The sequence below is a fragment of the Xenopus laevis genome, chromosome 9_10S (genome assembly GCF_017654675.1).
Source record: "Xenopus laevis strain J_2021 chromosome 9_10S, Xenopus_laevis_v10.1, whole genome shotgun sequence".
In the NCBI taxonomy this organism is placed as follows: Eukaryota; Metazoa; Chordata; class Amphibia; order Anura; family Pipidae; genus Xenopus; species Xenopus laevis.
This window is the reverse complement of record NC_054388.1, coordinates 789,362-801,503: the sequence shown is the minus strand read 5'-3', so window position 1 is coordinate 801,503 and position 12,142 is coordinate 789,362. Positions and strand designations below refer to the sequence as shown.

Here is a 12,142-nt window from a genome sequence, read left to right as displayed (position 1 = left end):
ATAAAGTAGATCCTGAGAGGAGCCAGAAGACCAACTCCTCGGAGACAGTGATAAGGAATATCTGGAATCATTATTAAGGGTAGATCGTTAAATAATTAAGATGAGAGCAGATGATTTAAGGTACAGATCTATTGAGCAAGATGCTCTGGAAGTCTGGTCAATAACTTGTATTATTGTAATACAATAAGGGGCACATTTACTTAGCTCGAGTGAATGAATAGAATAAAAAATACTTCAAATTTCGAACTTTGACCATCAAATTGGCTACTTATACCTTTGACTACGACTTCGAATCGAACGATTCAAACTAAAAATCGTTCGTCTATTCGACCATTCGAAGAACTGTCTCTTTAAAAAAAACTTCGACCCCCTACTTCGCCAACTAAAACCTACCGAACATCAATGTTAGCCTATGGGGAAGGTCCCCATAGGCTTTCCTGTCAATTTGGGATCGAAGGAAAATCTTCAATCGATGGATTAAAATCCTTCGAATCGTTAGATTTGAAGGATTTAATCGTTCGGTCAAACGATTTTTCCTTCGATCGATTGAACGAATGATTTTACGAATGATTTTACTTCGACAGTCGAATATCGAGGGTTAATTAACCCTCGTTATTCGACCCATAGTAAATGTGCCCCCAATTGTTTATTGTAATACAATAATTGTATTACAGTTATACTTGTTTTGACCACAAGGTGGTACTATGCAAGCAAATATAGTTTAGTTACAAAGATTTCCCATATACAATTGAGTGAATGTCACATGAACTTCATGGGTAAAGACATTTTAACTGCATGAAAATAACACGAGCCATACATCCAGATAATTTAATGGCCAAGGCAACTGTCCTGGGGAGATAAGGACTTGCCCTGGCCTGTATGTGGCCTGTCTGCAATATCCATTATGCATAAGAATGACCTTGTGTCTAATCAGGTTAACAATGATTTTGTAGATATAGGTACTTTCCAGAGTAATTGGATAGTGTTAGCTTTGTGGGTGAGGATGAAGCATTCCAAGAGAGGGTTGTTGGTGCTGTATCATTGCTGAAAAGATCCCCCAACAACCAGAACAAACAGCATGTCTTCTCTTTTATAAGTTCCTTCTCTTATTAAAGCAAGTGGTTCATATCAGCACTGGCCTATAGTAATAGTGTGAAAGCGATTTCACTGCTTAATGAAATATTAAAATGAAGTTTTATTCACTGTAGGGGGTAATTACCATTTTAATTCACTGTACACTAATTACGGTGCTTATAGACCAGGCACACTGGGCCAGTAGAAGCTGGAAAATATAAACAATATGTTCAGCTTTTGTATGAAACAGTGACCGAGTCTGGCAGCACCAGGCACAGGAGGATTGGGAATGTGTATGAATTGTGATACAGACATGTTATTGTAAATAGCAGCAATGAGTCAGTATCACTGTAGGGCCTATAACATTGCATACACAGGCTGCACCCTTTATATACATACAACTCTGTTCCCTTCAGCATATATACGTGCATCTCTGTACTGCAATATTAAAGCAGTTTATTTTCTCACTTATTCAGGTTCAGGTTTACTTTTAGTATGTGATAGGATGTCCAATTCTAAGCAACTTATCAATTGGTCTTCATTATTTATTTTTCATAGTTTATGAATTATTTGCCTTTTTCTCCCAACTCTTTCTAGCTTTCAAAAGGGGGTCACTGACCCTGTCTACAAACAAATGCTCTGTGAAGCTACACATTTATTGTTATTGCTACCTTTTATTCCTCATCTTTCTGTTCCGACCCTCCCCTATTGATATTCCATATTCTCATTTAAATCAATGCATTGTTGCTAGGGGAATTCGGACCCTAGCAACTCGCAACGCTGAAATTACAAACGCGAGAGCTGCTGAATAAAAAGCTAAATAACTCGAAAACCACAAATAATAAAAAAATGAAAACCAATTGCAAATAATCTCAAAATATCCCTCTCTAAATCATACTTAAGATGGCCATAGATGCAAAGATCTCATTGTATGAATCGAGGATTTGTACGATTTTCAGAACGTGTGTGGAGAGTCCCGACAATTTTCGTCTGACGGAGATCGGTCGATTGGTCGATCAGACAGGTTAGAAAATTTCTGTCGGCTGCGGGTAATATCTCTGCGTGTATTGCCGATCGTACGATTTTCAGTGGGAGACTGTCACTAGCTTTATCTATCGTACGATTGCTGTCAGGGGCAGAACATCGGCTGATCTGTTCTTTAACTACTTTATTTGGTCGGAATGGTAAGACTTTGATCCGAATGGTTAGTGGCAAGTCGGGAGTCGGGAATCAATGTACGATCGGATCTTTGCATCTGTGGCCAACTTACAGTTAACTCAAAGGTGAACAACCACTTTAAGTCTGGTCATTTGTCTTTGGTGCAGCTCTAGTGACTTTCTAGCAATACTAGTGGTGGGGTCAAACTGCATGACCTGATCATTAATGGAATCTTGTACCTGGACAAGTGGAAGTGGAATAAGAACAAATGTGCTGACCCTAGCCAGTAGCAGTGTCCGACTGGTGTCCGACAGGTGTCAGTGGGCCTCTTGCTTCTAACCTTTTGGCCTATTTCATGGTCATTCCCTATTTCTTTATAGGAACAATGAGGCTTGATAATGGAAGAATAGAGTATAGTATGTAGAGAAAAGAGACTAGTAGATAAAAGTGAATGAGGAGTGGAGGTATAATAGTTTGGAAAGTGGGCCCTCAGCCTAAGTTTATCTGGTGGGCCCCTGGCATCCCAGTCCGACACTGGCCAGTAGCCAATACATTGTAAAGCGCTTGGAGGAGATAGACTAGTGTATGTAATACCATGAAAGACTAATGTATGTAATACCATGAAACATAACTGGCAGTCCATGTTGCAAAACCCATATAAAATGAACTCATTGTTTTGGATTTCAGCTGGACTAAACCCTAGGTGTGGTTCCTTTCCATTGACTCATGAGCAGCAACGTAACAAACAATACAGTATATTACACAAGAAGACTCACAGACCCAAGAACATTCTTGTGGAAGAAATATCCAATACTGGAGGAAGCACAGGGTCAAAATGATCCCGCTGACTCCATGGATTTCTTCTTGTGCTGTGACAAGTTTCAGGCCCAACTGTCCAAATAAACCCATGGAGGTAAAGCTGTATAATTCTGCATGTTTCAAGTTTCTCTTGTCACTACAAATTGCTGTTGGTGGAAGCAAATCACAGCACATAGGGGGATTTACCTTGACTTGGCCTCGGTGTAGTTGAAATGCCGGGGCCTATTAGATACCCCAGCCTGGGCCTGTTGCCTCATGTGACTATACACAGGCAGATTAAAACTGTACATATCAGTCTTCAGTAGGGTCGCCACCTTTTCTGGAAAAAAATACCGGCCTTACTATATATTTATCTTTTTTCCCTATTAATAACATTGGGATCACTGACCTTCCTATATATTTATCTTTATTCCCTATTAATAACATTGGGATCAAACATAATTTTTACCAGCCAGGCCAGTAAAATACCGGCCAGGTGGCAACCTTAGTCTTCAGTCCAATGTGGCAGCTGCTTATCTGCCTTTGTGTGGGGCTTCCAGAGGATCTCCCCAATATCAGGCCAAAAATCAGGCAGGGAGGTTTGATTTTTCCTGTGATCGAGGGCCACATTGGCTACTTAATCTGCTCCTACATTGTCTTTGTTGTTATACCATCACTTGGCCCTAGAGCTGAATGTTTGGGTTAACTTGACATCGCCCTGCTGTTAGTTAGTGGCCATATTGGGCAAAGATCCGCTAGTTTGGCCACAGATTCCTGTCAGGCTGCACTTTCAGAGGTGGGGCGGCCATTTTGTACTGTTGAAACTACAATAACCTGCCCCTCCAGTCTCACATAATGAGACACAACCAGGCCTGGACTGGCAATCTGTGGGTTCTGGCACATGCCAGAGGGGCTGCTATAAGGTGCCATAGAAATTCAGTATTTTGATTGGGCCTCTGTGTACCTAAAATACAAGGGCCTATTTTAATTCTCAGTCCCGACCTGGACAAAAGTACAGTGACATGAGAGCGGGACACAGGCAGGTGTGTGGGGGGCACAGACTGACACAAGTCGCACTTTATTTCAGTCACAAAATCATAGGAGAGAACGTGACAGGGAAGTGAGAGACACGTTTAGGGTTAAAGTGAAAGCTGCTTCAGTGGAGGCGGAGACTGATGGGAGGGATAATATGACTAACGGCCACAAAACGGCTCCACTCGCTGCCTTGTTGTGTCCTGCTGCAACTCACTGACTGACTGACTGAGGTAAGCCGTATATGTCTGTGTGTGAGTGGAATTTATGCCTCAGCAACTGGTGGAGGTGCGCGCGGGGGGCGGGGCTGTATTTGCGCGGGATGCGCAGCTTTCACTGACAATTCTCTTCCAATCGCTTTGTGACACTCGCTGCCACTTCTCACTGTCACTTCTCTCAGCCACAAACACAAGGGACACACGGGGGCCAAACTTCTGCACATGCCTCAGAGGAGCTTTATTGCTTTCAGCCAAAAGTCTCCACTCAATAACAGTCTCCACTCGATAACAAACTCCACTTGTTGTTGCCCTTTTGCTTTTCTGTGGTAAAAAGGGTGACATTTTACCTCAGATATAAAAGGGCTTTGTATGTAATGTCTCTATAGAAATATATATTGTGCAGGTCAGGACTGAGAATTAAAATAGCCCCTGGCATTTCAGGTACACAGAGGCCCAATCAGCCCACATAGAGGCCCAAACAGTCCCTACCAGCCCACTAAATACTGACTTTCTATGGGACGTTACAGCAGCCCCTCTGGCATTTGCCAGAACCCACAGATTGCCAGTCCGGGCCTGCGCCTCCTGTGAGTTTATATGTAAATATATTTCTATAGAGTAACAGCTAATTAGGGCACTGAGTGGAACGTCGCCTTCGTCTGTTTCATTCAGGAGTCGCTTATGAGATTTTTACATCGATTTGCATTTTGCTCAGCCGAAATGAATCTGCTCTTTTTATTTCATTTCCAGCTTTCATCTGAAACCATTTGCTCGACAGGCCGTTTTAGGGTGACCGGGAACTGACATTTGCTTTCTGCTCAAAGGTCAGATAAGACGAGACTTGGGGGGATATGTATATTGTTAACATGACGAGTGATATTTACAGATATCTCTAGTCTTTTCATGAGCTAAGCAGGACCCTGACCAAACATTGGACCTTCCATGGAGGATTTGATCCCTCAAGCAGAGCTTCAACTGAAAAACATTGACAATCAGCCATTTTATAGCTGTGACAGGTTGTAGCCTACAAGTCAGATATAACCGAGTATGCCAGAAAATAATGGATCTAATATTAAAATCAGCTTTGCAAAACACATTTTCCACCCGACACAACCCACTGCCGGGAAAACCCCTTGTTCTCGTAGATCTATGTATATTGGCTGGCTAATGTACACAGACATACAATGCGCATCTCCAGAATCATTGTGATGTTGCCAGTTGTTACATGATGCCATTTTGTGGGACAGATAAGTTATCCAACCAGAGAAGCTCGTGGGATTCCCTAATCCTTCTCCATTCATATCTTCCCCAAATTCCTGCAGGCAGTTTATTTCAATTGAGTTGATTTCACTGCGTGGACTTAAGTAGATCCATGGCATCCATCACTGAATTTGGTCCAAGAAAGTTTCAACCTGTTAATTTCTCCTACAGAGTTAGTTATGGAATTTGGATAAGGATTCAGTTAAGCTGATGTCTCTATACATTGAGCCTAAACAGTAACCCCACAAACCTTTAGTGAGCCCTGGGTTTTCTCCATAGCCAGTAGGCAATGTCACATGAAGAATACAGGGAACATATGTATACCACTGTCCTCTTACTACATGTTACTGGAAGAATGAAAGGAGTCTGTTCTAACTGGGAGAAATGTAAATGTTATATAGGTATGCTTGCCAGACACTTTACTCTAACATGAATGGTCATTTCAGAGAAGCCCTCTCACAATGGCATTGGAAAGCCTCCAAAAGTATCATAAGATCTCTTTCAAATGTAACATACCACCAAGCCTACACATTTCTAACATTCAGTCCTTGTGGTCATCAAATACACTGAGTGTATGGTGCTGAGACAAGGTGCTCTCACAACAGTAGTTTTGCTCTTTGTTGTCTGTAGTGTTAATTGGATACAAAAATACCTTCTTTTTGTTGAGCTAAAAGTCTGGGGGGGTGATTTATCAACACTGGGCAAATTTGCCCGTAGGCTGTTACCCATGGCAACCAATCAAATTGTTGCATTCATTGTTCTACTTGCAGCTGCTTGGAAAAAGCAAAGCGCTGATTGGTTGCTTTGGGTTACTGCCCATGGGCAAATTTGCCCAGTGTTGATAAATGAGCCCCTGGAAGTCTTTTGAAGAGCGAAAAATTGATCTTGATGAACCGCAACTACTAAGCAACAGTGTACGATTATATTGGCCCCCTTATTTATTGACTTGGGTTAAGGCCAGTTGCACGTTTTTAATGTTGAACTACAATTGCAATTCATTCAGGACTCTTTTATAACTTCAGTGGAAGACGTCAGCAGATGTAAGTTCAACTGTATGTCAGTCGTTTAGTTGCAAGATCTGTAATCTGGACAATCCAAAAGTTATGACTATTAGTTATCTTTGAAAAAATAATAAAGCTCTTATCAACCATCCCCAACAGATATCAAAGCATTAACCCACCATGACAATCACTTGTCTGGTACGATGGATGGAGATTGTCGTGGGAAGTGGTGAATGATGTTGACCGTTGTAGGCATCTTAACGCAATGCTCTATTGGTTTGTTTGGTGGATGATTGTGTTATAAGGGAATCAAACCATGAACAGTTTCAGAGCAGTCCAAAGAAATAAAATCCCCTTGCCAGCGTAAAACGTGCCGTATCTAATTTAGCCATAAGAGTATTTGCTGGTAAAGTAATTTTATCACTCATCAAAGTTAGACCAAAAAAATTAGATGAGTGGAAGTACTGTTCATATGGAACATATTTTCTTTATCAGATGTCTGGGTCAAATTACTGATAATTAGGAAGTTTATTATTTGATGTGTGGCAAATTGTACTCATACATATGTATATCTATATATCTATACTATTTTTGTTATAATTGGAATGTTAACAGGTTCCCTCTTTATCCAAGTAGGTGCCAAAAGCAGTTCAGACCCCATATCTGCCAAGAATCTATTCCAAATGACGTCTGCACAGGCATCCAAAGACCACCCAGAGGGGCAGAAACCCCCTTTGCTAATGGATGACCACACTGTGGCTACTGTTCGAGAATCTAAGATATTGATTCTTCTGAGGGGTCTGCCGGGAAGTGGAAAGACAGAGCTGGCCAAGGAAGTTGAACAGAAATACAAGGATAGCGCTCGACTTTTTTCTGCTGACCAGTATAACATCAGACCCGCCGTAAGGAGTTCCACTGGGGGGGAGTATGCCAAACTGGATGAAGATCTGAACTCTTGTTGTGAAAGGCATGAAGCCAGTATCATCATTGTTGATGACACACACCATGATCGTGAACGCTTGGAAGAATTGTTTGATCTTGCTAACAAATTCCAATTCACAGTTATAGTGCTGGAACCTAAGACCCCTTGGAGGCTGGACTGTTCTCAGCTGAAGGATAAGAACCACTGGAAGCTCTCCCTGGAGGAGCTAAAGAATCTGAGACCTACCCTGGAAAAAGATATGCTGCCTCTGTATTTTGGCTGGTTCCTAGCGAAGCGTGACGAGGACAACCTCCGAAAAACAGCTCATGAGTTCCTGGAACAGTTGGGAAACCTTAAAGCATTTAAGAAACATCTACAAGCATGTATGTTATGCAAATGTGATCTTCTCTTAAGATTGTTAGTTTTTAGGGTTGTTTTTAATTTGCATAGGGTGTGTTGGCACTCCCACACTTCATTGTTTATGTACATGTTCTGCAATGTTTGGCTGTCCCAATGACATATGCAATGGCTCCTCCAAAAACCATTGATATTGAGGCTTTCTGCGCACTACACTTTTTGCCGTGTGCAAATGGTCTTGCAGTCACATTGTGCAGACATGTAGCTGGCACGGCGTGTTACGGCTGCACCATGTGGCCCTGTTGCATTTTAGGAGTAAATGAATCAATGGCCTGCATTGTGTCACCCCAGCAGCTGGAGACATGTGCAAGCTCAGAGATATCACCAGACTTTCAGTTATGCGTTGTGCAGAATGGAGGAAGAATAAATGTGCACCTGAAATCTGAATTCTGTTTATTTCCCATGCCAGCTGCTTTGAGTGAAATGACATCTGAGCATCTAAATTGTTGCACTTGTGAGAGTAGCAGCACCATTGTTGCTCTGAATATGGAGCAGAACTCTCCATGATGATATGATGCTGGTTAAAAAAGAGAAAATAATGATTTGCATAAATTAGGAAAACTAAACCTTGAACTTTTTCTTCAAATATTGAACTCTGCATTCATGATCTAGAAAACTGCTTTTACATGCATAATAGCATGAGATCATGTATGTATGACACGGCTGACCCCACACTATGATTTCCAGCCTAGCCATACTTGAAGCATTGATGCTCTACTGAGCTTTTGGAACAGATTTATTTACGATTTTGTTCTTCTCTCTGCAGTTAGCTGTGAAGACAAGCACAAGATGGACTTGCTGAAGTATTTTGCCAAAACTCCCAACATTTTGCACTGTACAACCAAGTTCTGCGACTACGGAAAGGCTCCCGGATCAGAGGAATATGCACAGCTGGAGGTTTGTGTGACACCTGAGGAGGGATGGTTTAGTGTGATGGAGCCTTTGTGCCCGTCAGCACTGTAGGTGGCACATCGATATCCCCTGGAACGCCATTAGCTTGCGCGTTACTCAGATGCCCCAACTGTGCAGGAAATGCCCTAGATGGAAAAGCTCCGGGGGATGCAATGTTTGTTTTTCAATAATTTTCACTTTGCATAGCTTGTTTTATCCCAGAATGATCCAAAATTCCCATATTCATTGGGCTCCCCAGTATTACAACTGGCCATGGGGCTAAGTGCTTGGTGTGTAACACCAGTGCTTTTGCTAAAATCAGACTGTTCTCATTGTAGTGTTGGATCCTAGGGATGACACTTATTTGCCTTTCTATCCTGGCTCTTTTTAGCTTGCAGTGTAAATGCTATCTGGGTTTTTTGGGGTCACTGGCAACCAAAATTCGATTCTTGATTATGTTTTCCAAAGCCATTACTAGGATAACTGGGACCTGATCAACCATCTGTTAAATGAATGAACATCTAGAAAGCCTTTTACAGGAGAGTGTGAATTTTGTATATATGTCGAGAGAAACTAATCCTTTCCATTTTCTTTCCTAGGCCGTAAGAAAGGGATATTCCAAAGCCTTCACTCTCCATATCTCGGCATTGTTTGTCACTCCCAGGACTGCGGGAGCCCAGGTGGAACTGACTCAGGAACAGCTTCATGTTTGGCCTTCGGATGCAGAGAAGGAAGCGATGCCCAAGGATGTTCTTCCCCGGGGAAGCCGGGCTCATATTACTCTGGGCTGCGCGTCTGATGTACAAGATGTTCAAGCGGGTATTGATTTACTGGAGTTTGTTAAGTTGCAGCAGGCTGGGAGAGAGGGGGAGAATATGGGAGAGCTGTTAGGGGGCAAAATATCCTATTATGATAGTGGCATGTGGATGCTGGTATTGCCCAGGAAGAAGGAGGTCAAAACCATTTTCTCAGGTTATTACGGGAAATCAGGGGTTACTGCCCCTCACCTGGGAGGCAAAAAGGGCCTGCTATCCCAGTGCCAAATTGTATAACAAGAGAACAAAACAAAGGAGACCGAAGCACTTAGATATTTCAAGTTCATATTTAAGATCCAATGCCCAAATCGATAAAAATATCTATTGTTGTAAATTTCCCTGTTCTATTTCTGTTGCACTTATAATTTATGGCACTTTCTGCAGAGCCAGACACACCCCAATTTGTATCCAATTAGTCAGACAGATTCGATACTGACTTCATTTTCATATAAAATTGTGCCTCTTTTGCCTTTAAGCCAAACATTTTATGTGTCTCAAGTAAGCACCAAATCCAGGATTCAGTTTGGGATTCGGCCTTTTTCAGCAGGATTCGGATTTGGCTGAATCCTTGTGCCTGGCCAACTAGGGAGATCACGTGACTTTTCATCACAAAAGAAGAATTGTTTCCACTTTTGAATCTTTCACCAAGGTTTCGGGGATTCGGCCGAATCCCAAATAGTGGATTCGGTGCATCCCTAGTGTCAAGTGATTAAGAAGTTTTTTTTGTTAATATAACGGTTTGCTTGAGGCATCATGGTAACCGGGGCCATTAATAGCATGCACCCCTGCAACATCATAACAGCATATGCACCCCATAGACGGCATGCGCACCCCTGCAACATCATATGCACCCCTGCAACATCATAACAGCATATGCACCCCATAAACGGCATGTGCACCCCTGCAACATCATATGTACCCCTGCAACATCATAACAGCATATGCACCCCATAAACTGCATGCGCACCCCTGCAGTGCATTCACTGTGTTCTTAAAAATGGGAACAGCGCAGCTCCTTGCACTAATGGAATTCCTTTGCAAACACATTTTTTATTGAAGCTATTTTTTGTTGTTGAAGAAAAGTGTAGAACGAGTATTATAAACTGAAGAATTACGGAAACAAACCTTTTGTTTTGTTAAACTATACAAAGCTGAGCTGAATCTGCTGAAACTCCACATTGTACTCATTAAGGAAATGGAAGGTTGTTCACCTTTAACTGTTAGTATGATATAGAGATGAATATTCTGAGACCATTTGCCATTGGTCTTTATTTTATTATTATTTGTGGGTTTTGACTTATTTAGATTATTATTAAGCAGCAGCTCTCCAGTTTTTTCAGGTCCAAATTCCCCTGCCAACCATGCATTGATTTGAATGAGAGGCTGCAGTATGAATAGGAGAGGCCTGAAGGGCAAGTTGAATAATAAAAAGTAGCAATAATATTGTATCTTCACAGAGCAATGTATCCTTTTTTTTTTGGCTGTTGGGGTCAGTGACCCCCATTTGAAGGGTGGAAAGTGTTAGAAGGCAAACAATTCCAATCCTTTAAAAAATGAAGGGCAAACAAAGAGTCGTTTAGAATTAGCATATTTCTATAACATACTAAAATTTACTTTTTAGTATTTTTATTTAAGGCGAACCAGTCGATTTAAAGGACAAGTTTAAGAAATACTCAGGATGTCAGTATATTAGGCCAGTGAGCATCTTCTTTAAAAAGCAAATGGCCTGGGGTAACTTTGCTGCACTGAGCGGCACGGCTAATTTGGTTTACACTTTACTATGGCAAAACCACTGGCTGTTACTTATTTGGTGGAATTAATGGATGTACAGTGGCTGTTGTCTGTGTATGAACAATATAATATGAATTAACTCTTCTGATGCTGTCCTGTAACCCTCTCTGGCAGTGATAATGTGCTAATGCACTGGGTGAGTGTGACGTACGTGTAACGCAGGGACTTGCCCTAGAAAAAACTGTCTGTAGCGGACTCTTTGCACATGGTTGTTCCTATTGCACAGCTGCTGCGGGTCTCTTTGCTCTGTTTCGGGTACCAGCGGCTGCTCCTATCAATAAAACACTGGCACTGGTGTATTCATGAAGGGGCGGGGAGGTGTTCCAAGCAAACATGGCTACAATAGGGACTTTCCATCTCCTTGCTTTTCTCAAACTCTACAGGTCAGAACTCAGTGCCAAAATGTGAGGATTTAGTGACTCTTTAACATACACACTATATTGTAATTATCAGATTATTATCAGAATGAAAGTGAATGAGGACCTGCTAATTTGAGGACGTGAGCAGACTTTGCCCTCCGTGACGCCATCTGGATGGGTTTGAGTTGCATCAGAAGACGCATCTGCTTCATGCGTTGCATTTCTGCCCCTTTTGTTATAGTGAAAAGGAGAATATAATGCAATGTCTGCGCCTGGTGCTTCACAAGTCCAGTCTGTTAACTGTCCCTCTGAGGAAGCTTTACAGAAAGGCATTAGATCTAATACTCGCAGGAACTGCGGCCGTTACATGATGCATTGAGCCAAACACGCATGGAAGCCACTGTCGCTT

General features: G+C 41.9%; 1 protein-coding gene across 4 annotated transcripts; it reads left to right on the top strand.

Annotated features, from left to right (window-relative positions):
• Nucleotides 1–4,180: 4,180 nt before the first annotated feature.
• cnp.S (2',3'-cyclic-nucleotide 3'-phosphodiesterase-like) lies at nucleotides 4,181–10,167 on the top strand. 4 transcript variants are annotated; one of them, XM_018237939.2, is made up of 5 exons: nucleotides 4,181–4,295; nucleotides 5,028–5,101; nucleotides 7,175–7,843; nucleotides 8,644–8,774; nucleotides 9,368–10,167. In XM_018237939.2, exons 3-5 carry the CDS (start codon nucleotides 7,222–7,224, stop codon nucleotides 9,818–9,820), a joined length of 1,206 nt encoding a protein of 401 aa, XP_018093428.1. In that variant the 5' UTR covers nucleotides 4,181–4,295; nucleotides 5,028–5,101; nucleotides 7,175–7,221; the 3' UTR covers nucleotides 9,821–10,167. The 4 variants fall into 4 exon arrangements, with proteins under 4 accessions (XP_018093428.1, XP_041434639.1, XP_018093429.1 ...); XM_041578705.1 differs by having other exon boundaries at nucleotides 7,172–7,843; XM_018237940.2 differs by lacking the exon at nucleotides 5,028–5,101 and having other exon boundaries at nucleotides 4,194–4,295; nucleotides 7,172–7,843.
• Nucleotides 10,168–12,142: the final 1,975 nt, after the last annotated feature.